This window comes from Larus michahellis, chromosome 7 (assembly GCF_964199755.1).
Source record: "Larus michahellis chromosome 7, bLarMic1.1, whole genome shotgun sequence".
NCBI classification, from domain to species: domain Eukaryota; kingdom Metazoa; phylum Chordata; class Aves; order Charadriiformes; family Laridae; genus Larus; species Larus michahellis.
In genome coordinates, this window is record NC_133902.1 from 55,751,821 (window position 1) to 55,777,328 (window position 25,508).

Consider the following 25,508-nt stretch of genomic DNA (forward strand, 5'->3'; position numbering starts at 1 on the left):
TTCCCAAAAAGGGATCTCACGAACTTCTCCTGTAAATCTCTGCCTTTCATCATACGCTGGGAGGTGAGGTAGAGGACTTGTGACAGATATTATTTAGGGTTTTCTTCAGTTTGTTAGGATAATTGAATGGAGCAATAGAGGAAAAAAAAATAAATTCAAAACATCTCCTTTATGTTCTATCTGTTAAAAAATGGAATGAAAATAATTGAGCCTGCACTTCCCTTTGAATATTTTGGTATTGTGAGTATATTGAAAGATGGGTATATTGACTCCTGTCACCCGGTTCTCCTGCTAGGAACATTTTAACACTGAACTGAACATATTGTAAAGGAAGTGGTACGACTAATTCATCCAGCAGTATATGTAAAATATATTTAAGACCAAATTTGTGTAAGGCCTGCTGGAATTCTATAAAATCAGTTTTATGGAAGACTATATTGCCTCTATTGTTGAGTTTTTCCAAGCTATTTTGATTCAGTTTAAGAGTTTCATTCCCAAACCAAGAGGCTGGTAGAAACGAGTAAGATTTTTGTTGAAGTTTCCACTAATTCCGTTTGTAAGCCAAGTATTTGGGGTGTTTTTCCGGAAAAGCTTGATCTTGGCTTACATAGCTGTGGATTTTGGTTGTATTTCTGTAACCAGATTCAGACTTTGGAACTTCAGTACTTGCTTGCATGAGATTGCTCATTGCTGGGCTATGGAGTAGTGTAATTTCTTTTATTTTTGCCCTATAAGAGAAACAGATTTTTAGCAAAAATATCATATTAAATAATCAGGTAGGTCTATTCTTTCTCCTCGTACATGTGCAGTTTTCCTTAATATTTCTGCCTTGCATACAGCAAAGAGGTTTAGAAGCACATAATATCATCATAACTGGAATTTAATGCTTTTCTTCTCTTTTCATATTTCCCGGAAATCTTACTATTGCCTTTTGATTGAACTACCGCTAATAATACACTAGTACTACTAAAATAGTACTTTTTTGCTGTCTCCTCTCTTTGTTTGGCTGTGGATGGGTTTAGTGCTTGTGACATATTCTTTTTAGCATGTTTCAAATGCGAGCATTCCTTTTGCTAATGCTCTGATCGCTGAACCAAAGGCGGGACGGGAAGCTCTGATCGGCGCCGTACACTTCACAAAGTTGCATCTAGGGCCCCCAACAGACGCGTATGATTCCTGGAGAGAGCAGCTGAATGTTAAAACAGATACTGCAGAGTGGTGGTGTGCCTTTTTATTTAATTTGGATGAGGGAAGAATATATTTTAGAAAACATGGCTGGGCAAGACGCTCTGTTGTACGTTAAGGAATAATTAGAATGGGGATCTGGGTAAGAAAGACTTGCTATGATCTAGACCTGAATAGTTTATCTATATGTCTTGAGCACTATAGAACCTTCAGAGCTGTTGAACAGTAAAGATAAAGATAAATTGAATTAATTTATTTTGAATTTATATACCAGCCTCTGCCTGCATTAATATTAAGTTCCATCCAAAATCTAAATAGAAAGACTGTAATCTTAGAAGTTCTCTCAATAGCATCAGCAAATCATTCTTGTTTACCCTACATGCTAATAAAACGGGAACATGACACTCCTGAAAACAAGATTGCAAAATACAGAAAATGTGGTCTGACATTTTTTTTCTCCCCAAAGGAGGGACTGCCACTAACTAAAGTATTTCTTATGAAAGCTCGATTGCTTAAGATGCAGAATATTAAGAGAGAAAAACACTTTAGGACACAGCCATGTCACCAGCTGTTACTCACCCTTAATGAAATTGTTAAGTGATATTCTTCATAAATAGGTCAGAGAAACTTTTGAATTGTGAAGAATGTTTTATCTCTTTCTTTGAAATGTTTGTATTAAATTTAGAACTGGTAATTCATTAAGCTCATTAGCTCTGACTAGGAGAGTAGAGCAATATCTAGGATATAGATTTCAAGGCTTAAAAATGTTAGTGCTTACAAATAAACATGAAAGCAATGTGTGGAGAAAAAATATGGGATCATAATATGTTTAACTGTTTTTTGAGCGTGGCCCTCTGGATTAATTAAGAACATTTTCTATATTCAGACACTTGAATATAAACAGAATACATTATGACTTTTGGTTGACTCTGTTTTAATAGGGAAAAAGAGAATGCATTATGATGAATACAGTGGGAACTAGTTGAGACTATATTTTGTTGTTTGCTTTTTTGGCTTCAGTTAAAAGAGGAGATAATCACTGAATTTTACAGGATCACAAATCCAAATTATATTATTATTGTATGACATTGAATTTAAACAAAGTTTTTAATATATATGTATACGTATACATACACACTCTCTTTGCGGTGGCCTGTTCTTTGTTGCAGATTTGTAAGGAAGTAAAACGCTATTGAGCTCTGCCAAATGCTTGATTTGTGATGAAATTTTTATTTAGTCTTAATAATTCCTGGTATAATGCAATAATTGTCCAGACTTAAGTCACAGATAGTTATACTGGCTTCCTCTTAGAAAAGAGGGAACTGGATGAATCAAGCACTCGGTACTTGGGAATGATTTTAGAATCAGAGTCCAGTATTGCTGTAGCCTTCCCGTCATGGAGATTTTGGAAATAGCCTTTAAAGCAGTTTAAACATGCCGGATATATTATGTGCTTGTTCCCAGTTATTTTCTAGTTTCTTCATTGACTTGCTTTGTGGCCTAGAGGTTATAATTAGCATCTTTCCCATTTCTGTAAAATGGGTTTAAGAGCACCTAAACTTAAGCAATTTTTTGAGATTCCTGATGGAAAAGTCATAACTTAAAATGATTATTATCAGTTGGTTAACTGCTAGGCAAATTTGCCAGTGTGATATCACAAAGAAACACTTTTATACCAGAGATGTTTAGAGTTTAGTAGCTGTACATTTCAAATACACAGGGCTCAGAGGAATACTGGCTTTCACAGAAATGCAGTATTGAAAGAAACCAGGTTTCCACAACTCCGTCCAATGCATGCTGTGCATGCCCAGCAATTGAATTTGTTGGTCCATCTCAATCTGCATGTATTTGAATCCTCTCTGAATTCGAATCCTTGGTTATTTTTTTTTATTATTTTTTATTTCCTTTTTAGGTAAATCGTCATAGAAGAAATCATTCCCAACACAACTTGACGCTTGCAGACATCATTAGTACACAGGACCACACGGTAAGCAATTGCTCTGTAGAGCTGATAAATCACTCTTGTTATGTTAAATGTTTATAATGTAAATGTTACACATGCTTTTCTAAGGAATAAATACATGAGGCTTTGGATGCCTCAAGATGTTAAGGGATTCAAGGGACTTTGATTAATCAATAAAAGGAATAATTTTAGAAGGTACAAAGCAATTTATATAGCTTGACTTTGCTGTTAATTCTGCTGTATTAGACTGATGTTTCGTCAGTATTAATACTTGGTGTAAGGGGATGTGACCGTGTCTTTGTCCTGTCTTTGCCCATATTAAGGTGGTTTTAGTATTAATATCAATTTTTTTAGAAGTAAAAGTGATCACAAAATTTAAAAAAATTTCATTGACAATAAAAGAATCTAGAGGGAACGAGAAGCATAGAGGTTTTTCTATTAAAAGAAAATGAATATTCAAATACAGAATGTTGGTATCAGTGGTACTTTTACCAACACAGACTTTTCAGGATTAGGTAGGTTCAGAAGCTTTGAATTCTTCTAATCAGGAAAATTATAGAACCTACATGTGATATAGTTTCTAATACTGTTATGTCATGAGACCTTTTTTATTATTACTTAGAAACTCAAATATTTACACATACATGCTCTCATCTTTAATACTCTTCTAAAAAGAAAAAAAAAAAAAAAACACAACAAAACCAACCACAAGCCCCCACATAGTAATTCCATTTTCTTATTGCTTTGCTAATTCTTCAGGGCATTTTGGGTCATTTTCTCAACCTTCCACTTGTTGAAAAGGTACAGGGAGGGCAGCAGCTTAACAACAAATGATGATATTTCTTGAGACAGGAACAACAGAGCATATCATTAGGAAATACTCGGTATTTTTTTTAATCTAATATCATCCACTTGCAGAAATATTGTAAATTGATCCTGAACTGTCTTGGAAGTATTTTCTTGAAAACAAGTAGAACAGAATAGGGTATATTAGCAGATGTTAAAAAAGGGGAATATAGCACCCCAAACAGAGATTATAAAAAACATTGTGGTCACTCTAGAAATCTTTTTCTTTGTCTTTCTGATAAAGCTATTTTGTAATTACATAAATGCCCTTTTATACTAATGATAGAGAAAACTGTGCACGTTATCAGTTAATGAAGACCATGCTATTTTTTTTTTTAAGACAGCACCTGTACTAATTCAATTAAAGCAATATATATGAGAGCTGCTTTTCTTCGCACCGAGAGTTCTCATATTAACTGAAGACCTTTTACTTTTGGGCTGTTTAATTTTAGCCTGTTTAACTTAAAACAAATGGCAGATCTGAGCTATGTAATTTAAATCAGGATATTTTATATGCCCAGCATTTGTTAGTGGATTTGATATTCTAGCTCAAGACAATCGTATGGAAAATATGACTGAGCAGCAACATTTTCATCTGGAAGAACATCCAATTTTTAACTTCCCCAAATGTGAGAACAGAGGTGATTCAGATCTGATGTTGAAAATCACATTTGCCTTTAGTTTTGGATTGGTTAAAATAACAGTTTGTGAAGGGTGGTTGGTAAACTTTGAAAGCATGAGATTTTTGGGTCTGATTCAGAGAAGCAATCAACAGCTCGAATGGTTAGCCAATGCTCCTCCCAATTTCTGTTTCCAGATGGATAGAAATATTAAAAAGAATAACCTTTCTCATATGTTATTTGGCATCTCTGGCCCTGGCCAAGCACCAGAAGTTTTATGCTACAAAAATGAAAGGTTAGAAGGGGAAGAAAAATATCAAAAGATGTAAAATAAGTTTGATTTTAAAAAAAAAAAAAAAAAAAAAAAAAGTAGGTGGAGATGGGGATTAAGTCTTATTTTAGCTCTCATAATTCACCCATCCATCACTAGATAAATAGTGACATGACTCTACACAATAATCCCTACATACTTTCTCTCTGGGTTTTCTATGGCAATGATATGCATGACAGGAATTTGCATGAGATAAGTACAAATTATAGAAAATGCTCACGCTAATCCTCGTGTACCCATTTGAGAACGTCACCCAAATCATTGTCCACATACCTACAGACCTTTTCATAGGTGCAAACAGGTATGTACACAATATATATTTCATTATATTCTGTATCCCAGCAACAGACAAAAATCTAAAGAAGCAGTTAAACGTATTACGCTGTTAGTATCACGATATTTTGTAAGATCAAAATAACAAATAAGTTTGATTTAAAAATCCTTGTGTTGCATGTTAAAGCATGTGCCATTTAACTGCTTTGCAGACAGCAAAATTTCTATTTAAATTGTTACAAAGTCACCTTGTGATGCATTTTGCTATAAAGATCTTGTGGAGTTACAATGTCCTGGTGAGGTACTGACCCAGTAGCGTTTGAAAAGGAAAACAGACCCACCCTGAATCACGAATTTGCTTATTTTCCCATTAGTGACATGGCTGGGACATGGTTAGCTAATGAGATCTGACGAGAAGGCAGGTCGATGGGTTTTGCTAAAGACCAGTCATCTTGTTTTGTTTGGGTTTTAATTTTTAAATGTAAATTTACATAGCCAAAAATACCCCTATCCCCAGTTGTATATCACAGCTATACAAGGGATCTTTCGGCAGATCATAGAGAGCCCAGTGTCTGGGAAGGCCTCTGGCTGAGGGAAAGCGTGATCAGAGACGTGGAGGAGCACAAATTAAGAGGAATGAAAAAAAAAAAAAAAAAGAAAAAACCCACCAAGCGTAGGACTTGCTCCTGATATCGCAAAACTCAAGTGCAACCTTGATAGCTTGCAACCAGGGTTGCAGCCTCCTGTATTCCAGCAGAGTCCTTACCTTGTCCTGACACCACGGAAAAGGGACCAGGTTTCAGCGATGGCATAGTATGGGATCTACTACGGTGTATCAGGTTGCTAGTATCACACGCTGTTTTGTATTGGTAACAGCGAAGGGCTTTGCCTTTTTGGGTGTATTTTGGAAAATGCACGGCGCAGCTGTGCTTTGCCTTGTTTATAATTCCAGTTTCAGATTGTATGTTGAGAATTGACGGAACCGCTCAATTTGGTTTTCTGCACCGTGCTATGAGATCATTTAGTTCAGCTGGAAACTTGAAGACAAGTTCTCCCTGGGCGTGGGTGCACACACTCCAATGAAGTGTGACCTTCGAAGGGCTGTGAGGGGTGAGCGCCTCGATACCAGAGCTCATCCAAAAGACAGCACCACTTAAAAGCAAAATGCCTTTTAGCATCTTGCATGAGCCTTGATTTAGTGATGATGCAAAGTGTGGCACCTATGAAGGCAATGTAACATTTCCTGTCGTACAGATCATAGAATCATAGAATTGTTAGGGTTGGAAGGGACCTCAAAGATCATCCAGTTCCAACCCCCCTGTCATGGGCAGGGACATCTCCCACTAGATCAGGTTGCTCAGAGCCCCATCCAGTCTGGCCTTAAAAACTTCCAGGGGTGGGGCTTCCACCACCTCTCTGGGCAACCCGTCCCAGTGTCTCACCACCCTCATGGTGAAGAACTTCTTCCCAACGTCCAGTCTGAATCGACCCATCTATAGTTTTAATCTATTCCCTCTAGTCCTACCATTACCTGACATCCTAAAAAGTCCCTCACCAGCTTTCTTGTAGGTCCCCTTAAGATACTGGTAGGCCACTATAAGGTCTTCTCAGAGCCTTCTTTTCTCCAGACTGAACAACCCCAACTCTCTCAGTCTGTCCTCACAGCAGAGGTGCTCCAGCCCTCTGGTCATCCTGGTGGCCCTTCTCTGGACACGTTCCAGCACGTCCATATCTTTCTTGTAGTAGGGGCTCCAGAATTGGACGCAGGGCTCCAGGTGGGGTCTCACAAGAGTGGATATTTGATGTTTCTCTGACATTGGTTACCCCTAAACATGACTCTCTTTAGAATGTAATAATCACGACGCTTCTGCAGAAGTATGGTGTGTTCCTCAGAGCTACTATGAAACTCAATATATGAAATGATACCTTGACATAGTTTACTTGCAATATATTTTCAACTCATTTTTTACTTGTAGCTAGAAACTTTGCTTGCATTAAAATAAATTTCTTCTACATCAACAAATAGAGTATCATTGGGGTATTTTTAAGGTTAATTCTGTTTAAGGTTAATTCTGTTTACATTGTTTGCATTTTAAGGTTACATTTTAAGGTTAATTCTGTTTACATTGCTTGCAAATTTTCAAAAGAACTGGCTGTATAGGAAAAAATAAGTGATTAAACTGAGAACTAGCGATAAAATGCCCCCACACTAGATTAGCTAGATGCAGACTCTTATGTGTGTACTAAGTGGATTCATTTGTCTGGATAAATTACATAGTTATGACATGTTTGTTGGTTTTTTTTCTTGTAGGTAGTGGAGAAAGAAGGATATCTTCTGAAAGCTAAAATAGCAGATGGTGGCAAGAAATTAAGGTATTCTATGTGAATGTTACAGAACTTATCAGTTGCAAAACTGGGTTAATGCATGTTTAAGTACGTATAGCTATTATTGCTGCTTGTGGACAAACTGCTCTTGTTTCAGTTACCATTATTTAAAGCCAATGCATGATTACAGTCCCAGAAACCAAATGGCAGCAGCTAACAGGCTCATCGCATACAAAGAGCATGTGTCAATATCAGCCTCTATATTATATACACATTTTACACACATTAAGGACAACCTTAAGGCACTGGGCAAACCATGAAGATATTTTGCAGTGGGCAAATTTTAGGTGCCAAGTGTGTGCTTGAGGGGTCAAGGATGGTATGTAGGAACCCACCATGTGGTGATCCACAGAGATTCCAAGGCAAGATTGTCAAAAGTGGTCTGCGCTTACTCGCTTAGCACTGTTTGTGTTGAAAGTAACGTTAACATTAATGCTGCCTTTTATGGGAGGATTTGCTATGGTTTGCTGTATTTAGATGCCAGTAAAGGAGCAGCAGTGATGTGGCCAGCACTGTATGCTACCAATGAGAATGAGAAAGTAATGTGAAATATTACATTTCACATGTGGAGGTGTCCCTGCCCATGCAGGGGGTTGGAGCTAGGTCATCTTTAAGGTCTCTTCCAACCTAAACCATTCTGTGATTACATTTTCTGCCTGGAGAAAGGAGCCAAGCAGTAAGTTCTCATACCTATATAGTGCTAAACCATAGGGATCCTAGAAACACTCGTTGAAAAGGGAAGTCTGGAGGTCACCTGCTCCAACCTCTTGAAGCAGGAACATTGTCACCACTTGGCTAAGCGTGCTGCAGCTGGGTACCATCAGGGACTGGTATTTTGGGAAAAGGCACTGAAGCCTGTAATACTCTCTTCCCTACTTTGGGCGCTGCCAGAAGCTTCAAGCAGGGTGTGCATCAGCTGAGCATCACCCGTGAGCAAGCCCCGAGGAGGAGGGAGTTTTACCTTCCCAGAGCATCGGGTGCGCTCAGCACGAAGCATCTCCGTGGCCGGGCGTTGCGCGCCGGCTCGGCGTGGGCGCAGCGTGGCTGGGCCACTCGCCTTTGTAACTAGCCCCGACCAGTCTCGCGTTTCGAAACAGCCTGAGAGGTTGCCAGCGCCGCTGAAGCTATAACGTGCTGCCATCAGGTGTTCGTTTGACAGAATGCAAACGCGTTTGCTCCTTTTGCGGCCCCCACGGGTCGGGCCGCCCCTCGCAGGGGCTCTCCACCAGCGGCTTTCAGCCACGGCTTTAACCCTGTGGCCAGAGACAAATTCACGCAATCTCTTTTTTTCATCCTAGCTGGGTCTTCTCTGCATACTGACATTTATGGCTCGTTATACGCAGAGAGGATCGGTAGTGGCGATTCAGCTAATCTGTGTGCGCTTTGTCTCATGCCTCCTTTCACTTACCTAAACTTCATTGGCTGGAAGTGATTTCTTGAATAATACTGGGGCCGCACGGCAAAAATTAGAATATCGTGAACTGGCTTTTCTAAAGAGCTTGAAAACCTTACGTCACTGTGTGTACCCCATGAAATAACAATATGTGCCCGTCTCTACAGAGACTAATACACTTTCAAGGATTTTTTTTTTTATTTTTTTTTTTTTTAAACTGACAGATGACTTTATGGCAAATCTGATAGAAAGGTTGTCTAGTTTATATGCCTTTTATCATTAGGTCACAAAAGTAATGAAGTTCTGATTTTAAAATGAAACAACTGTAGAATAAAAGAACTGAGGAATTTAAATTTCGGGGAAAAAGAATCTTCTTGCAGATAACATGGTGAAATTCAGTTGCATTCTCATAGATTCTACAATTCCTGTTGTCTCTTGCAAAACCACTGAATTTTCTTATTCCTGATGGAATTAAAGCATTCTCTGCATAAAATTCAGAATGAAGCTTAGGTAAAACATCTCACCAGATATAATTTAAGAAATATTATTCATTGACTTTTAATTTCTTTGTTGTTGACTTCTCATTTCAAAACTAAAAATAGGACTGCATTTATTATCTTCTTTTAATGAGGTCCAGGTTCAAATTAAATGTTTTCAAATCTTGGCAAACTTCCCAGTTAGTTCGATCAGAAATTTGGATCTTTTAAGAAGATTCCACACAGGTCGGGGACCTCAAAATGCAATTGGTGATTTATATTTCTCAGGCAGAAAAACTTTCCCCGCAAATAGCTGGAGCTGGCACTCTGACTAGTAGAAGTGGCTGTGACACAGAAATTTTCCTCTCCAAGCATTTGGTGTAAGTTGGGTACTCAATCGAAGCTGTGTCCCAAGGGTTTTAATCCTCCAGTAATCCATATTTATCCAGGATATCCAACTTGTTGAAAAATCTGTTTTTAAACCAGCACGCAGCACGCTTGGCCATTTATTCTCCTGTGCGCTTACAAGACCTTTTATGAGTAGGGAGGGAAAAAAAGAAAAGGATGAAAATTAAAAAGAATTGAAGTCGTATTTACCAGTAGACAACTTGTATTCACTACCCCGATGGCGATTCTCAGCTATAGCGCTTGTTTCCTAAAGATACTTTAAAAAATAATTAGCTGAGGTTGAACTGTTCTTAATGCCAACATGCGCAATCCCCAACTACGGCAATAGTTCGTGTTAGCCAAGGATACGGTTTTGTAGCGGTAATAAATGTAGCTGAAAATCTCAAAGCGGATTACAAACACTGTCCTTTTGTGGGAAAACATTTGTCAGGATGGTCAGGTACTTTTCTAAAACCCTACTCTTTCTTTCTCAGTGTATCTTTCTCTATCTTTTCCTCATTAACATGGCATAAAAAAAATACAGTCCCGTTTTCTTCAAACGGATTCACCTCCTTCACAGAGACTTTCTTTCACTGTTACCTCTTATTGCCCGTGTTTTAGGGATGACCATCAGATGGTGCTGGGTGAAATCCTGCCCACACTGAAGTGAGCGCCAGTACCTCCAATAATGCCAGTGGTGCTAGGGCTTCACCTGTAATATTGGTTATGCTCCTTAAGCTGGTGACTGAAAAATATTGAATAGGAAATGAATTAATAGAAAAACTGCCTGTTGTTATGCCTGATGTGCAGTTTGATGAGATATTGAGTGCAGCAGAGCTTTGAGATGGATCTGGAAATGAGCATCGCAAAGGAGACCGAAAGGCTTTCAAACGCAACAAAGCCGGGTTTTGCTAGAATTAAAAAAAATGGACGTGTTTGAGTCACTTAGGAATATCTAAACATAGAAAACTCAAAGGGACTAGGGAAGAGAGGAGAGAGAGGAAAAAGGGGTTTTAACGACTCCTCCCTGGGCCCTTGGTGTCCTTACACGCAGCTCCCTCCTTTTTTCACGCACTGCAACATTCACGTGAAACAGCCTGTTTATCATACGCAATTTCAAGTTTATTCTGAAATGTTCAGACTTGTGATTTGCATTCACATAGAGAAAATAGTGGGTTTATGAGTATTTTTGTAAGTATCAGGTGTTACGACCCTCAAATAGGAGGCTCAAACTTGAGACCTTCGTCTAAAACTAGTTTTCTCTCAGACCACATCTACTTGTTTATGATTATGTGGTGGTTTGAAACATCACATTAGATGTAATATATGTAATAGCATTTTCTTCTGAGATGAATGTTATGTTCTTCTGCGTCAGGGGACACTTTCACATGTCCATGTGTATTTTGACTTCTCTCTGGCCCCAGCAGTTTGCCAGCTCTCTGGGGTTGTACCGTGAACTCCTGATGTTTAACGGTTACTCCAACCTCTCTCAGACATCGTTCTTATCTTCCTTGCTCTCCTGTAAATTTTATATTTAGGGAAAGGCAAAGTATTTTGGACTTTTCAAAACAGACCCTTTGTTGAGCTCTGTATAGTCAGATCAAAATTACATTTTTCCTTCTGAGTTGTATTTTAACTATTAGTTACCAAAAGAGAGCACCAGCTATTGGAGTCCTTCGAGTATATGAGAACTTTAAGCACATGTGAATAATCCTCTTGTTTGCCTGTGGTTAAGGCACCTTGGTGGAAAAGAAACATAGATGGGCTTTAAAACCTAAATGAGGAGAAAGAAGGCCTTCGAGCTTTGTTGGGCCACATTCAGGTGTAAATGGGATGGTGCAACTCCATCAATATGGTGGAAGTGCATTGCTGATACTGACTTTAGACCATTTCTGTTTCTGAAACGAAATAATTAAAAACCAAGTCTACAAATGGAGCACCTTTTACCTCCTGCTTGCATGCCTTGCTGATTTTTTTCTTTTTAAAATTTCATTTTATTTTTAAGGAAAAACTGGTCCACGTCCTGGGTTGTTCTCACAGCTCGGAAAATGGAATTCTACAAAGAATCCAAGCAGCCGGCGCTGGCCAACCTGGTAGGCAATCAACCATCCAATATCCTCAGCTTCCTCGCCACTGTTATTTCAGTAGAAAAAGTTTGGTGTTTACATAAGACAAATTCGGACTGAGCTGACAACCTTCAAGGGTTTGAGAGCAGCTGAAGGAAAATGCCTTGATAAACTTTTAATCAGATGGAGCGTATGAGAAGAAATAGGACTTAGCATGTCCTTTATTAAGAGGTGCATTTTGAGAATAATTGCAAAGTGAGACGAATGGTGAGTGACTATCCCGTAATGTGAAGGTAACACTTTAAATTAAGGTGCCATTTATAAATGCTTTATTCTTATTTATGAAAATGATCACTAAATGCGGCTGCTTCCTCAAATAATGTATTATAAAGTATGTTATAAAATGCATTAGTAATAAATGCTTAACAGATGATGCGATGAGAATCTGTTGCAAAGGATATTGTGAGACGTAAATTGTATTAAACCATGTATGTGCATCTTTAATACATGAATTTAAGTTGTTATCTACCATCCTATAAAGTGGCTTATACATTAATAAATAATAATAAATTATTTATAAACGGCACCTTAATATAGGGTGTTGCCAAAGCAGAAAACATTATAAGTTAGCAAAGTGATTTTTTATCGTAGTATAAATGTGACAACTACCATATCCCGCTAACCTTCCTGAATATTTCTATGACTCCATCTAATGCAGCTAATGCAATTTCTGTAGCCTGTAGTTACTACAAAGTGAAATTTGCAGTACCTTTTTATTGTGCCCCAAGGAAAGACCACCGATCTTAGTCTTCGGAGATGTGACAGCTACGTTGAGCAAGCAATAACGGCACGTACTCCTTCGGTGCTAGTTATTGCCGAGTTTGAGCCTACGAACCTGAATGTGGGCAGGAAAAAGGGGAATTTGGTAAATGCGTGACACTGTGGGCAGCGAAGGGACAGGTTTGACAAAGCCCCGTTGTGAAAGGCTCTCAAGGCCTGATCAAACCTGCCAAATCTCGTTGGCGTGATGGGTGGCCACAAAGGTGCTCTCTTTGGCAGGAGTCACAAACAATAAGCTATTTTTTTCCATGGCAGGTGATACAAGCATTGTCTTCTATCTATTCCTGATCTATCAATGCCACCTGCCATAAAATCAGCTTTAAAGAACACCTTTTCCTGCCTTGCTTTTTCGGAAAGATGAGGGTTGCAGAAAAATAAAAATAGATGAAACAATAATAGCAAGTAAAGGATGAAATTTGTTATTTTCTGCTCCTGTTTGTGCTAGTACAGCAGGAAAATACACTTTTCCAAAGCCATGAAAACAGTATGGCTTGAATTAATATTTTTTCAGAATCATCTGTTTTCCTTAAAATTGAATTAGTTATTATTTAAATGAAAAAAAAAAAAAGTTGCAGGTGAACTTATTAGAACCAATCTTACCATTTACTAGCTGTCTTATGCTTCTACCTTCTCCTTCTTTTCACCTCTCTTTGCAAGTGCTCACCCAGATCCCAGGAGATAAATGGACCAGTGGAAATTCAACACACAGGAGACTCGATTTGGCTCTGAGGCTCCTCCACACGGTTAAAATTCCCATTGGCTATTTAAGGATTCAGATGCTAAAGTAGACTTGCCGGGAGAACATGCCTCTGGCCCAGATCTCAATCAGTTTAACTCAAAAAATTAAGGTGTGCTACGAGAAAGGATCTTCTGAGAAGTCAGTCCCTTTCTCTGAAGTTTTACTTCACCCGCAGTGCTCACAATTAGTGAGATAACATCTGCTGCCGCCTGTGTTAGGAAGAACGCAGGCATATTGATCCCATATTCCTCTCATTACGAGGGAAAAAACAAAAGTATGTTTTTTGTTTGGTTGGGTTGTTTTTAATTCCATGCTAGATCTGAACACTGGGGCTGTGAACTCAACGTTCACTAGGTTAGAAAAAGCTGTTCAAGTTGCATTTTCTGTCTATTGCACATAACTTCTACGCAATGGTGAAGAAACAAATTGGGTAAAGCTTGAAAACAACAAGAGCTGTCAGTATTCAAAATCTTATAACCCAATTTCCTAACCCCAAATTTCACACATCAAAAAAAGCTAAACCGGCATGTTGATCTCATCTGATAAAGCAAATGCAATGCTTATTTCCTTTGTAAACCATTTAACCAAATATAATTTTGATAGTGGAAAGGAAATAAAACAAAAAGGCTTCATTAGAAATCAGTTGTTTACTGATTTTTTTTTTTATTTTTTTTTTTTAGGTTTGGTTTTTTGTGTGTTTTTTTTTTTTTTCCCCCCCCCCAGCTGTAGTTTACTTTGGGAAAAGGGGAGCTCAACCATTAATTAAATAATGTAATAGAGGCAATGTTCATTCACGACAGCATGACTCATAACAAAGCATTTTTATTGTTAGCAGGAAAATGATGTGACTTAACAAAAAGATTAATGTTCCTTTGTATTATAAAGATATTAATTCATTAATTATTAAGTACTGTACATGAAGTGAAAATTCAGAATAAGACAGCATCATTATAAGAGGAATGATATTTCACAATAAAGGCAACAGGAGAGAGGGAAATGAAAGCACATCCTAATCGTACCTCTTTTTCTGATGATAGGATAACACTTAGAGGTCATTTAGAATTATATTTACCAAAATCTTTAATAATATTCTAATGCAAAGAACTGATAATAGCGAAAAGGAGGTGTTTGGGTTTGGTTTTGGTTTGTTTTTTTTTTTTTTGTATGGTTGTAGATGTAGGACACAGTGTAATGACTTTCCGGTTGATTTGCATGGAGAAGACTGGGATCCATAGCTTTCTGGTGAAGGTAGTGACAATGTCTGGTGTTGTTATTAGTAATAGAGCAGAATAATTAAAGCACACAGAGGAGGGATTCAGAAAATGAGCTTGTTTACAAACATTACCGAGAATGCACGTTTGCATGCCATGTAGTTAAATCATTATCTTTTGCTACTGCCTTGATCAGTTGTGGTCACGCTTTTGATACACTTTTTTTAGCATTCGTATGAATAGAACTTGCTTTTCATTTTAAATTAAGGACATTGTGATCTCAAAGGATCACGGCTCCGTTCTTTCTCACCGGTGTTAAATTCTATTATCAGTTGGTCTTTCTGACCAAGAAAAAGTAGTCTGTTTATTCCCTGAGATAGTTTATTCAACAGAGGTTATTTTAACCTCAGGTTATTAGCCCATCTGCAAAGTAATTTAGCGAGTGAAAATGCTGCTGAAATCCATATTCATGTTTAGGAAGATTTCATTGTAGCAGACACTTGTATCAATTTACAGCATAACCCCCTCCAACAACACTGATATAACATAATTGCTCTGACTGCGAAACACAAAGCAAGGACGGAGAGGGCTCAGGCTTTCCCAGTAACCTTAACTCCCTCTCGCGCAGTGTCGCTGGGTAATGCGGAGGCTGGAAAGAAAACTACGGACCACGTTTAGGCCAGGAGGAGTTTCTAGGCAGTTTTCCTGGAATCCCTCTGGATTTAATCGGGGCTTCCCATTGTGTGGAGCTCCCCAGGTGCCTTCCAGTCCCTAAAGGGGGTCTACAAGAAAGATGGGGAGGAACTCCTTATCAGGGGGTGTAATGATAGGAGGAGGGGTAACCGTTTCAAACTGGAAGAAGGGAGATTTAGATTAGATATTAGGAAGAAATTATTTACTGTGAGGGTGGTGAGACACTGGAACAGGCTGCCCAGGGAGGTTGTGGCTGCCCCATCCCTGGAGGTGTTCAAGGCCAGGGTGGATGGGGCTTTGAGCAGCCTGGTCTAGTGGGAGGTATCCCTGCCCATGGCAGGGGGGTTGGAACTGGATGATCTCTAAGGTCCCTTCCAACCCGAACCATCCTATGAAAAGAGGGACTCACGCGCTTGATGGACAGTTTCAGGCTTGATGGATCCGGGTGGTTTTGCAAGCAGTTTTCATCAGAAGCTTCACATACAATGCCATACCTGCGAATCTCATATGGTGTTTATGTACATCTCATATCCCCGTAGCAGAATTGCTAAATTCTCCAAAAGCGAAGTTTTCCAGTTCATTGTTGTACATAGCAGAAAGGGTGTTCATCTTTCCACACCATCCTATCCTTTCTGGAAAGGGAGATGCGCATACTTATAATTTTCTTCTGCTTATTACAAAATCAGAGCTATAAACAAATTCCAGATTAGTACAACAAAATTAAGCTGTGTGTGCACTGATTGCACCGAGGAGTCCAAGTTCTGCTGCGGCATGCTTTTTCATACAGTCATAGAAATTGGAGATGGTAAAATCCTATAGAGTTCACTATTCCACCTTCCCGCAAAACTTCCCCGGGATTCTCACTGTTTTTTCTCACTTCACTGTGAAATGCCATGGCAGTTTTCCTGAGGAAAATATTCTGTAGCCCAGTAGCTTTGACTATCAAGAAACTTTGTCTGTTTCTTTGTCTATATGTTAAACTCTTCTTTGCATCTCATTACATGTTTCCAAAATTTCTCGCCGCTTTCTGCTAGTGGAATAAAGCTGCCCTTCTTTTGTTAAAGTATTTTCAGACTCAAACTGTCCTTTTGGGCAGTTTTTTCAAAGAGACCAAGGCGGTCCACTTCGACAAGGCTGTCTTGCGTGTTCATGACGGGTTACAGAGCTGCCCGCGCTCTGCGGTGCAGACCTGGTCATTGCATGGAGTCCTGGGGAGGAAACTTCCCTGGGGTGTCTCCTGGCCAAGGAGAATGGTCTAGTCCAAGTAGGCACCATAGCCCTGTTTATAAAATATAGCACTGGAATACTGAAAATTCAAGGTTTTTTTTTTTTCCCCCCATTTGAATATTTTTATAGGTTGATGTTTGTCTGGTTGTTTTTCCACTTTGTCGCTTTTGCCATGCAAATATTAACGGATTAAATTTCAAAACTTCCTTTTAAAATCAACTATCGATACTGAAGTTTTGATCTGTTATTCAAAATTCAGGAAGGTTAAGTTCTTGTCAGAGGCCAGGCAGGAAGTTTGAGGCCGAGCTGGAGAAAAAAAATCCAAACCCTGCTCTTCCAGTGGTTTAGCCGCAAGAACATCCTTCTGTTTTGAATAGCATATTTTTTCTATTAAAAAAAAATAATATATAAAAAATAAAAAAGGAACAAAGACATGCAGGACTGTCAGTTTTAGAGGAGCTGAACCATGGTGGTTTTATGGTTTGGCAAATGTAGACGATAATTACAACTCCAGTACTGAAAAATGCCAGAGTCTCTGGCTGCAAATTACTTGACCAGGATTTCTTACTCTACTTCTTTTAACCTAAATAGGTCCTTTTCTACCCATCTCAAAAGCACCCTGGAGAACACACTTTTTTTTTTTTTTTTTTTTTTTTTTTTTTTTTTTTTAGCCTTTGATAGCAACATCAGAAAAATTCAGTGAGCAATCTTTGGAAAGCTGATGATGTGGTTGATGCCGGACTGGCCACTGTAACTTCTTCTATTAACTCTGTTTTCTTTATCACTAATGCCATTTCTTTAAGGTAAAATGGTTTAAGAACAACAGAGCAAAAAAGACACATCAAGCTGATTAATTATGTTATGTGGATATTACTCCATATCTTACCCAAAAGGGACTTATTAGTGCTTTATACTGTTAGCTCTAGTATTTTTGTTGTTGTCTGGGACGTGCAGTAACCTAATCTACGATGGCTACTCTAAACTACATGGGCTTTGCCAGAAGTGCTGCGCAGGCCGAGTCCCTGGAGAAGTAGCTTAGATGGTAAATGAGGATTATTGTGCTTTACACCAACTCCCAGCAACGTAGATGATACAGGCAAACAAATCTGCTCTCCAAATTATTTGCATCCATACGGAGGAGCTGGGGAGGCAGAGCTGTGTCACTCCGGGATGCGGGGACCGACATCGCGAAGCAGCAAAGTGTGTGGAGCTACCCTAGTGTTGAGCTCTTTCGGGGTGTCACACATATGCCCTCGAAGCCTCTTATTTATATATTTTTGTTTAGGAGCTAGAAATGATAATTTTTTTGGAGAAAGGAGATAGCTTGTCTTACAGATACGACGTATGTTCTTGTCTAATTTCTGTCCTTTCCAACTGCACCAGTTTAAATTTGCATTTGGAAAAACCACAAATCTTTACCTTTTCAACCCAAAGGCTTTTCAAGAGGTTTTTCAAAGTAAGAATTTAAAATCTCTGGTCAATGTGTAGGCATTTGTGTTTTGATCTGTTTTATGTTATGTTATATTATGTTGTCTGTTTTATGTTTATGTTATATTAGACTGGTTTTTAAACCATCTAATTATCTTTAAAATTATATATCTAGCATAAGAACCTTATTTCTGAGTTAAAACACCTCAGGAGTGGTTATTTAATAATACCAGGGAATAATGAACTCTTTTCAGTAATAGCAGCAGCTGTGCTACAATAATCTGATGCTTGAACTTGATCTGTTCTTGCTTTATCTGATAACTGTCCCCACTTGTGAAAAGTCAAGCCATGTTCATGGTGGATTTTTTTTTTTTTTTTTTTTTTCTTTCCAGAAACCAGGACATAAACCTGAGTGTGTGGATTTGTGTGGTGCTCGCATTGAGTGGACCTCAGAGAAATCCAGCAGAAAGAACGTCTTTCAGGTAAGAGGCAACGTATGCGTTTCATTGCTCATTTGAGTATAAACTCTGTTAAGAGGCAGGTTCTATTTCCTTGGTTTTAATAAGTAGAGACCGATTTCATACAGCGTTTTTCTTACCAATACAGGAGTGTAACATTTTATCAAGCATCGGTTTACTGTTTTTCTAAGAGAAGGATTTCTGATGACTGAGTCTCCTAAACACTTGAGAACCTGTTGATTTATTGATTAATGCTCTATATTCCATTTGTTTTTAAAACTTAGTAGGTAATTGCTTTGGGTTCAGGCCTAGAATCTTGACCTAAAGGACTTCCATAAACACAACTTCTTCAAACTGCTTATACAAGCATGGCTCCAACACAGTGCGGTTACTCTGTTTATTTTTATTGCTGTTCAGGGTTCTCAGACGGTGATGACCCAGGTTCATTTCTGGAAGGGGAGGGGAGGTTTTTAAAAGCTTGCCTCTATCAGGGCCAGCATAGAAGGACATGTATTTCTCATAGGACTATTCTTCATTGATGGAAAATAATATTATTTAATTGCTTCGTCTAAATCCCATTGAATTGAAAGGGAGGATCAAGGCCCAAGAAGATGAAAGGACGAGAAAAGCGTTACTGCAAGGTTAACATTCCAGGATCTAGGGGCTAAAATAGTTTATTGCAACATCTTCAGGTTTTGGACATACTCCAACTCCCATGAATATCAGTAGAAAAGGGTTTGGTTTTTTTTTTGTTTCACTAAAAGTTGCATCAAGCCACATCAAAATATTATTCTCTATGAATAGAGTTGTTTCCCAGAGTTCTAACATTAAGAATTTTTAACAATACAAACAATAAAGGGAAGAGAAACACAGAAGGGAACGCATCAGGGTCAAGATACTGTTAGTTACCAGATAGTCCTTTGGCATCATCACCAAGTGAAACATGCTGGAGGAGCCAACTGTGCCCGGGTCTGGGGTTTAAGAACAAGACTGCCACACACAAATTCCCCCAAGGGACTGTACATGGCTTCTTGAAAAGAAACCTCTTTGGGTGAACTGGGTGTTCCAGAGATTTTTCAAGGTTTGTTTTTCTAGACATCTTTCTGAAGCACATGCAATATTTAGCAACGTTCCTCTTCTTCAAGACAGTGAGACTTACGCTTCTATACCCCCCACATCCTTCAGGTTGACTTGAGACAACACTTGGAGCTTTGTCATTTCCTAGGTATTTTTAGAATAAATATTTTGGTTTTGCTGTCAATCTTCAGCTTTTTTACTTGGAACGTGATTAAGTATAACCTCAGCCTTCACTCCTGCAACCCCCTGAGCACGCTGACAAGTCTTCTGAGCTTCTAGGGTTTATTTCTCATTTTGCAGTAAGCAAAATTTCTGTTTGGAAATGCATACTGGAGCGGTGATTCATTGCAGCTAATACGTTTCCAATGTAAAGACAAATGAAGCTCTGCTATTGATTTACCAAACTGGTTGTACGAAGACTTTGCAATGCATTTTCTTCTCACTTCTGTTAGTGTGAGGTGTAACTCCACTGAATCAGAATGATGTGAGAAAGGAAACTCATGCACTACTGTTTGAACCCATTAAAACGTGTCTTCATCAAGCCAATAAGTGAGTGGGAGAGACATTAAGAAGTAAAAGCATGGGAGGAAGGACATATGTTAAGACACATTTTGAAAAGGGATGGAGCATTGTTTAGACAGAGAGCTACAAGAAGATTATGCCAGATGGTAAGAGCGAAAGAGGAGAAGGCTTTGGCATCAGTAGTGGTGACATTTTGGGAAAGGGAAGGACTGAATGAGACTGGTGCTACATGAGCAGATAGAGTGGGAAGGGGACTCGAGAGAGAGCGAGCGAAGATTTATGAGATAGTCTGGAGGGAATCCAAGGCGAGTTCGAAAGCGGAGAGGTCAGTTTGTACCTGGATACTGAATATTTCAGGAAACGCTTCTGATGATCTACTTATCCCTAGTGGGTGGGAATCAGATTGATAATATATGTCTACTTATTCATAGACTTGTTGAAATGAAAAGAACATGGGTGATTTTTTTTAATTTTTTTTTTTTTTGGCGACCTAAATATAGATGCATTGCATTGCCATTTGATTAAATACATTTGCTGCCTAACTCTGAAATGATCAGAAATAAGTGTGATTAAATCTTCAAAGCATGGCAACAAAGCATAGTTGGTGGGGTTCTGTTTCATTACTTTTTGAATAATAAACCATTATTTTGTGATTCAAACAGAGCAGTGGTTGCTTTCTGCTAATGTGTTGTACCAGGAGTAGATGCAGAATTTTGAGTTTGATTTAGCCTGGGTGCTCAATTTGAGTTCATGAATTATAGATTAGAAATAGAAAATGACTGTTGAGATTTTGGTTTGAAGAAAAAGAAGGAAATCTTGAATTTAAAATCTTAGCGTATGACAGTTAATGGATGGTAACAAGAAGATGGGAGTATAGGAGTATCATAAAGAAAACTAATTGGAAACATGATCGATGCAGGGAAAGAAAAAAGAGGAAGCTGCAAGTAAATGATATTCAGGCAGGAAGATTTGGGTTTCTGGGCTTGATCATGAGGTTTTCAGCAGTGTTACTCCACTCATTTTAATTGAGCTACTCCCTGTTTAACAGGATAAATCTGATCCGTCTCTCACACTATCCAATTTGTGCGTGCAATCTATTTCTGTTCTTGATGAACACGTTACGTGGAGGGTTTTTTCCAAGTTTTCCTTAATAGTAACTGGAAATATGCACAACTTTATAAAATATAACCCTCTGATTTTTCCTTCATTTATTTTATTGATGATATAGCTAGCACCAAGGGAAAGAACTGGTTAGAAACAGCCTCACGTGACGTGGGGAAACGTAGCGGTTTGCAGTGAGATGCCGTGCTGTTTGTTCTTGCTGCCTGAATGACGCGATACACTAGGTCTTCATCAGAGGAGTGGTGAATAAAAGAAGATTTATGTTCAAATCACATGCTTTAAATATTTCTGCTAAGTGCTAGTTTGCTCTTTGGTGTTTAGCCTGAAATTTAAAGCACTGAGGATTAAAAGGATTACAACATAATCTTAAATAATCCTAAGTGTCATTTACAGAGAGATGGTTGTAATAACTAAATAAAACCATGTTAAGGGATGGCGGTGTTGTCAGTCAGCAACTGGAACAGAAACAGCGCCTATGTCACTCTGTCGTTCTCCTCTTTCCTTTATTTGGCTTAGCTTGATAGTGGGTAGGTGCGTTTTGATGTGGGTTATCAAAAAAGAAAGTAACATGATGGGGTGCTCTTGAGGCAGTACTAATATGGCTGCCGAGGCACCAGTAACTAGGTTAGTTTACAGATTTTCTCAATATTCAGTGTTTTCTGCTTTTAGTAAACTTTTCAACTGGAGTTTATCCTTTCCCCTGCTTCACTCACCCTTGATGCTAAGTCAAGCAGCCCTTTTAATTTCAAATTCAGCCCAGACGTCGTGGAAGCCGTGCTCTTGACTTCTGGCTTCATAATTCGGGAGCTCCATTAGCACAAAGTCTTGTGGCTGTAGACTATTTCCTTGAAGAGGTTTTGGAAGATTTCTCTTGGATGATTCAAAAAAGAAAAGGAAAAATAGGAGAGAGGTGAAGAGTGCAGAAAAAGGTCACATGCAGCGTACTTGGGAATTGGTGGAGCTGCTTTTTTCTTTCTTAATAGCACAATTTGTTTAACCAACTGACATTTTTTTTAGTTTCTTTAGTAATATTTTTTTCCCCTGTTTACCAAGTTCATTTTTTAGGAAGGTTTCATATGAAGAATTTCTGGAGTTTCAATTCCCTGGCTTTAGCCACAGATTGGTGTGATATTGCGGTGGTTTTGTGTTTTGTTTTTTTTTTTTTTTTTAAATACACTGCAGCTGTAAGGGGTTGCTCACTCATACGCAACTAAAAATGAGTTTTTTACAAATTTGTGAGTGTATTTTACAAATATTGAAATCCGTGTAAGACATACAGTATTTCAACAGTGAGACAGCTGAAAGTACAACTGTACCTATGCGTAACATGAAAGAATTTATCTTGCAGCTGTTTCATATATAATAACGTTTATGGTGCGGATCTAGGGTAACTCCCTTGTCCTTGAAGCTATCCAGCTTTGTCCAAGAGGATAATCTGAATGATAAGCTATTTTGTTCTACATACTGTAGGATCAGTATAGTATCTGGATGCCTCCCAGGAATGTTTTAAGTCACCACTTCTTGCCATGGGGATCATTTTCTTTTCCATGGTCTCTCTAGAGGGAGCACTGAGGGTGCGATGTGGAGGGGCTTGGGCTGGGATTGGTATTTGGATTTCTTTGTATGGCTTTTCGATGTAAATGCTGTGTGGAGGAGGCAAGTCTAAGGAAGGCACCTTGCACTTAGTGAGATGTGAAGTTTCTGGTGGTCCTTATCAGCAGTTGGAGCGTGTTCTCCATCCTGAACCTGCCCCGGAGAAAGGGCTGTTTCCTGGGCCTGAGAGTGCTCTTGCCTGAAGCTCCTCCAAGGCGTGGAGCAATCTCTGTTGGCTTTGAATTACACATCCAGCGGATGGACCTGTGGTGATTTTCAAACCTCTGTATAGCATTTTGCCCACTTCTGGAGGTTTGTCTGCTGTGATCGTAGTTTAATTTCTATCCCAGGGACCTGAATATATTTTTTTTTTTTTCCTAATTAAAAGACTTAGCCGCATCACACAGTTATCAGATGGTATCAGCAAGAGGTTCTTTAAATAATAAACTTATAATTAGTTTTTAAAATAGCACAAGAAACAGTCTTAATCATCATCTCAGTGATGTTCTAGTGTATATTTTTAAGGACAAAATAGTCTTTTTTTTTTTTTTTAATTGATATAAGTGGGAGATCTTGAACACAGCAATGTGGAATGGTCTCTGGATTGTGTTTCTAATTCTCTCAACTACCTTGTTAGTGACCTTACCAGAAAAGCCCCTACCGAAATGTTCAGTAAAACCTAATGGGTGGATGCAATCTCCTGACTTCTCCATGTATCAGCTATTTTCTTTTGTAACCCAAACAAAAGACCTGTGAATGCCTGCCTTTTTTTTTTTTTTCTTCCCCCCCCCCCCCCAATGTAGTTGTCTTATTCTTAAAGTTTTTCATTTTGAAAGCCACATAATACTTCCTGTATTTGACAGAAATGTGAACAAAATGTAGAATCAGAGCTGTGAATGGTGGACACTTTAAATATACATTTATGCTTATTTCAGGGTTCTGGGACCTGACTCTTAATTCTGATTTTATAATATTATAGCTCTGGGGACATTTTTTTGACTAACTTCTTATTCACATCTGTTGATGTCCTGGTTTGAGGTTGAAATAGAGGCTCTTCCTTAAAATTTATTAATTGCTCTATTATCTTTTCCTTTTATTTTAAAAGCTAGAAATGAAACAATGCTTTCTTTAGTTCATTGCCTTCCTGGAGTCCCCAAATTTCCTGAGGTGTCAAGCGGTTCAGATCCAGATCTTTGCTTTCGGAATCAGGTGTTATAGTAGTGCTCTTAGCTTGCAAAACCAGGCAGGATCACATCAAGCAATGGCAGTAGAGCTGTGTCTCCTTTGCGTATCTTTATGCCAGGTTTTTGTTGTTGATGAAGACAGAAAAGTAAGAGAGAGAGTACATAGGGTAAGAAGGAAAATATCCTTGATTGTGGGGAAAGTTTTGCAGAAAAAAAAAACAAACCCATGCACACAATATACATTCTAAACGTTACACAATTGAGAAGTCACTTTGCTTTCTAAAGACTTTAAGGTGATAAAGAGGAGAGACATTTAGAGATGCTTGGTAATTTTTTTTTTAAATTATTTTATTGTTTTGGTGTATAAAAAGGGCAGATTTAATTGCAATCGGTTTACCTGTGTCGACAGTAGCTGCTCCTGAGACCCAGGGAGGTGCTCCTGGTTACTGAAGAGCATATTAGGTAGAAGCACTACCTGAGAAAGGAAAAGGTCCTCCTCTAACCCAGAATAAGCACGAGCCTGGTAACTGGGGCACTTGTATAAGCCAGGGGATCCGCAGTTTCACCCTTGTTTCAGGAGTGCTAGGTGAGCAACGGTGAGACTTTAACCACCCTGGGCGAATTAACGTGTTTGCCTTCTCTCGTGGCTGTTTCAGACTTGATGTTACTCCCGTTACCCCAAAGAGAGCATATTGAGAGTGAAATGAAATTCAGGTTGCTTTGTAAATACAGACACGAAAATGCTTGGTGTGATTCAAGTTTTAAGAAATACCAGGTAATAAAGCCAGTCTCCACCCCCCCACCCCCCCAAAAAAAAAAATGTGATGAAAGAGAAAGGGAGATATTTCATTATTCCTGTGGTACAGGCTGTGACAACAAAGCTTTACACCTAATGACAGGAACGTGCAAACTGTGTGGTCTTGGATTTTGTGTGTATAAAACCAGTGGCACATTGTAGAAAGTGATTTATAGAAAACTTTTTTTTTATGCTAGGTACCAAAATATTTGTACTTTGTTTCAAACCGTATACAGTTTTAAAATACACAAGGTATCAGCAGGCAGACGCTCGACTTTGACAAGGGTGTGCATTTAAAGGCTTTGGGAAACTGATTCCTCAACCTCTGGAATATAATTTCAAGGAACCTCTCTAAATGTTCAACCTCTATAATAGAATTCCGAAGTTTTCAAGGAACAGCAACTTTATTCATAAAACCGACAAGTTGAGCACTGGAAGTAGATTTCCCACAAAGTTATAGCTAATGTATTTCACGTTCTGTGGTCCCTGTGCCTGCTTTGGGGCAACGCAAAACTCCGTGGTGTCAGCAAGGGCCTCAGGTATTTTGCGGCTACAAAATCAGGACAGTAGTCTATTTTAAAAATAAATAAATAAAAAACCCCCTAGTCACCGTTTTACTGATAATGTGAAAAAAGTTATTATTTTTGCAGAAATGAAGTCCACTTCTAATAAGCAACATTTTGTCGTACCTGG

At 38.6% G+C, this 25,508-nt stretch overlaps 1 protein-coding gene across 1 annotated transcript in view; it reads left to right on the plus strand.

Moving 5' to 3' along the window:
- The window catches only part of ARHGAP15 (Rho GTPase activating protein 15), a 339,350-nt gene that overhangs the window by 45,659 nt on the left and 268,183 nt on the right, over positions 1-25,508 (plus strand). Inside the window, exons 4-7 of the mRNA XM_074594484.1 lie at positions 3,098-3,172; positions 7,530-7,591; positions 11,865-11,952; positions 18,456-18,545. Coding sequence (XP_074450585.1) covers positions 3,098-3,172; positions 7,530-7,591; positions 11,865-11,952; positions 18,456-18,545 — 315 coding nt within the window. The remainder of the gene's footprint in view (positions 1-3,097; positions 3,173-7,529; positions 7,592-11,864; positions 11,953-18,455; positions 18,546-25,508) is intronic.